General features: G+C 41.6%; 1 protein-coding gene across 1 annotated transcript in view; it reads left to right on the top strand.

Moving 5' to 3' along the window:
* Positions 1-225: 225 nt before the first annotated feature.
* The window catches only part of soat2 (sterol O-acyltransferase 2), an 8,399-nt gene continuing 4,461 nt past the window's right edge, over positions 226-4,163 (top strand). The window contains exons 1-6 of the mRNA XM_077014100.1: positions 226-870; positions 2,702-2,859; positions 3,106-3,152; positions 3,333-3,481; positions 3,605-3,655; positions 3,866-3,973. Of these exons, the coding sequence (XP_076870215.1) occupies positions 2,760-2,859; positions 3,106-3,152; positions 3,333-3,481; positions 3,605-3,655; positions 3,866-3,973 (455 nt within the window). The 5' untranslated portion in view covers positions 226-870; positions 2,702-2,759. The remainder of the gene's footprint in view (positions 871-2,701; positions 2,860-3,105; positions 3,153-3,332; positions 3,482-3,604; positions 3,656-3,865; positions 3,974-4,163) is intronic.

The following is a 4,163-nucleotide window of genomic DNA, read 5'->3' as shown; positions in this document are numbered from 1 at the left end:
TACGCTGTGCCGTCTGTTCTGTTTCTTAAAATAGATCAGACCTGTTTGGCAATGTAAAGCAGATTACGTTATGATGACTACATCACTAGTATATTACCAGAATATAAGTGTATTAGTGAATGTTCTTCCTCGTTAATGAGTAAATTCTCCTCCCAAGGGGAATGTGCACAGCAGTATCGGAGGAAGGAAAGAGAAAGACGTATAAAGAGAGAACGAAAGAGCTGTAGTTGTGGTTTACAGCAGCATGTCAGGTCATGAAGAACTCCTCACCCAGATAAAGGGCCATTAAAGCTGCCATAAAGACACAGTCGATGGCACTAAAGTCCAGATATCAACAACAGAACGGGGCTTGACCAAAACCAAACGCCATGTGGCTGACCAACCTACCTCATTGCGGGTCGTTCCTCAAAACGTACTTCAGATAAGGTCCTTAACAGTTCACGTTTATGTGCAGCACCCATTCCTGCATGCCTCCTGACAGATAATGCAATCAGTTCCTTGATCTCATCAGCATTGAATTCAAAATGGTTGAGGAAGCGTAAGAAAGAGAGAGAGGGAGATATATAGAGAGAGTCTCAGGTGTAGTACAGATCAGCTCTAGTACAGATCAGTAAAGGGGAGTTCAGTCACCCAAACAGATCAATAAGAGGACACACTGTGGCCCAGAGCCAGAGAGAAGGTGACAGCTGCACAGTGGAGACAAGCTCGTACACGGGGAACCACAGAGAGCAGAGAGCAGAGGTGGTGAAGGGAGAGAGGCCCCCAGCATAAACAAACAGCTCGAAGCATCCAGACCGAATCACACATGATCCTGGTCCTGTGAAAGAAGGATGTTGTCGCTTTGATCCCGAGAGGAGGTACTGGTGAAAGGTGAGTGAGTGTGCTTCACCACAGTTCACCTTCAAAACTGTATTAAAGCTCCTTCAAACTTTTATGACAAATCTCTCTGCCAGTCTTGTTTAAGACCGCATTCTACTTTGAGTGGGTATGTGCCTCTTAAAAGGCAACAAGGAGTTATCATGATGTCTGAACAGGGGTCTCCAATATTTGTGTCCAGAGAAACCTCTTGGTATGAAGACAGAGCTAGTTTGTTTTTCTTGGCAAAAAACTTTACGAAAAAGAACATATTTGGATGTGTATGACCCTCCTACACCTCCCAAAAGATATAATGAACAAAAATACAAAGAATATCAGACATGCAGCTGAATTTACTACTCCAGGAATTTCTAATATGATGTTGTCTTGTTATAGCAGGTGGAAGTTTGTGTATTTGTATTCCACATTAAGACTGTGTGACTGTACAGCAATAATGACTGATCCAGAAGGCTCGTCCAGCGTGGATATTTTTTTGTGTCATGAAGCTGCCGATTTATTTACTTTTTGGACCATGCACCTGGAATACCTGTTTCTCATTACTATAAATGTGAATAGTGATGAATTATAATTGGCAAAAAGTAAACTTTGTTAAACCTGACTGCAGCCTTCATTAGATACAGACATGTTGCTGAACACATGAGCTGAGTATGTACTGAAGTTCATGTACTGAAGTGTTGTTTTTAATGTTTTCTCAGATCTTATGTGAATGTTATATGGAACACATATTTGCAGTACTTAAATGTATCAAAGGAAATAGTACATAGTTTCTGAACTCTGAAATGTATGGAGGTGATAAATACTGTGGAATCAAAAATAGGATAAATTCATTTTAGTGAAGAAAAACTTTCCAAAGAGAAGCAGAATATTGGTACTCGAGTACGGAACTGAGTTGCTTGAACTTAACATTTAGCCCTATGCTGTTTTAATCGGTGCTAGCGATTCCACTATTATTTAAAAACAGTAAGGATTTTTAGATGAGTTCTCTCAGACTACGGGAAAGGAGAGACATAGGTCATATGAAATAAAAAATAAAGTAAGCTCATTAGTCCTATGTATATTTTGTAAAATTCAAAATATAATTCAAAAATTTTGAATATGAATTAACTGCTCACACACACACACACACACACACACACACACACACACACACACACATTGTAGCATCACAGACTTCAGAGGAGCAGAATCAGGTTACTCTCAGTCAAAGACCTGTTTATCTTTCTGTCGATACATCATGCCCTTTCGATAACACACTCATTAACATATCTATATGTTATCTTCTCAAGCGGTGAAACTGGCCACTAGAAACATCATGAGAAATTAATAATAGAGCTTGTAGAATCCAAATGAGCTCTTGACATATATAGCAGCATGTGGAACTTGACAGGAGCAGAGATGAGTTACTCTCAGTCAAAGACCTCTATCACTCTGTCAATACATCATGCTCTCTTAGTCACACACTTGCTAACAAATCTATATGTTATCTATGCAAGCAGTGAATGCACTCAAACTCAAGCTAATCTATGTTTACTTTGTCTAGTAATGCAGCCTCCATGACTCAGGCATCATCAGAGGTATCCAGAGGTTAAAATGAACACACACAGACACAAACAGCCCCTGCCCACACATACAGACTTTATATGGAGGAATTCTAATATTTATAAACTCTTATTGTCACCTGTACTATTTGTTTTCAAGATATGCAACTTCTGAGAGTGAAATCCATTCTATACTTTATGTTTCTCTCTAGGTATGATGGTAATTAAAACTCATTAGTTACTCATTAAAAAGTAATTAGCCTAATTACTTTTTCTTCATTTCACAGATTTCAAATCTGGACTTCAGACCAGTCACATCCAAGTTATCCAGAAAGCAGAGGAACCATGGCAACCCACAGCAGAAGCAGCAACGTGGTGCATCGCAGCAATGGCCGAGCATCCCACAGCGCCCCCTGTCCCCGGGAGAACGGCTCGCTCAGGCAGGGTGGGGGTCTCCGGCTGCGCCTCACCGCTGTTTGCCCTCCTTGTTGTATTCCTTGTTGTATTTTTTTACTGCATTGATCTATTTTGCTGGAGTGGAGGAGATCAGTGAAGAGATCAGTCTATCCCTGCTCGCTGGGATAAGATCTCTTATGATCAGTGCATCTAAGCCTGTGACTAATGGGGACCGCCATTCCTGGGAAGTCAGTGTACTCATATTGTGTGTGTTTATGTGTATGTAACCTTGCAGGTGACAGTCGCACAGAAGATACTCAGCAGTGGGCAAGACGTGTAGAGGTACGAAACACTTATGGACACATAATGAACTGATAATGAACACCTGTTCGAGCTATTATGTGATGGTAATATTCCAAACTAGATACATTATCATTATCATTATCATGTGCTTTAAAAACTATATCTTGACAAACTGCGGTGACATGACTGTTAACTGCTACGTCACTGTTCCCTGATCAGCGGATGAAGGCGGAGGTCACTGAGCAGGTCAAGGCCCAGATAAGTGAAGTCTTGGATAAGGCATTTACAGACTCACTGCAGTCCTTGTCCCAAAGCACACACTCAGACGCAGGTCCCACACACGCACGGGACAATGGGAAAGAACGGAGGTGAGAGCAGGGCTTCTGGGTAATGGAGTCCTGTACACGGAAACATTTCTGTCATTTTTCCAAGCTGATGAGGTACAATGGCCTGTTGTGTAAAAGACGCTGAAAGAATGACTATGATTTCAGACACAGAATGGAGGATGGGAAGGTGTTTGTGGCCAGGCAGTCCATACTTGAGTAAGTATACACAATCCATACTTGATTAAGTATACACAGTCCATACTTGAGTAAGTATGCACAATCCATACTTGATTAAGTATACACAGTCCATACTTGATTAAGTATAAACACAAAAATGAATCAAAGCTGATCAGTTAAGCACAATCCAAAAGCATGATGAACTCTCTATCTCTTTCTCTCTCTCTCTCTCTCTCCATCTTGCCCTAGTGAGCTGTTTGAGATCAGCCACATTAGGACCATCTACCACATGTTTATCGCTGCTCTCCTCCTGTTCATTATCAGCACACTGGCGGTGGACTACATTGACCAGGGAAGGTGTGTGTCAAACCTGTTCTGAATCTTCTTGCAAGGAAAGCGAAGCTTTTGGAGAAATGACATAACACTGCACTGGCTGCCCGTATGGTGCAGGTTGATTAGGAGTTTTATGCCCATCTTACGCCGACGACACCTGGGCGTCGTAAACCGTTACCGTCTCGTGATAGAGAAAGAGTTGCAGGCGTCCGAG

This window comes from Brachyhypopomus gauderio, chromosome 8 (assembly GCF_052324685.1).
Source record: "Brachyhypopomus gauderio isolate BG-103 chromosome 8, BGAUD_0.2, whole genome shotgun sequence".
In the NCBI taxonomy this organism is placed as follows: Eukaryota; Metazoa; Chordata; class Actinopteri; order Gymnotiformes; family Hypopomidae; genus Brachyhypopomus; species Brachyhypopomus gauderio.
This window is presented reverse-complemented; position numbering and strand designations above follow the sequence as displayed.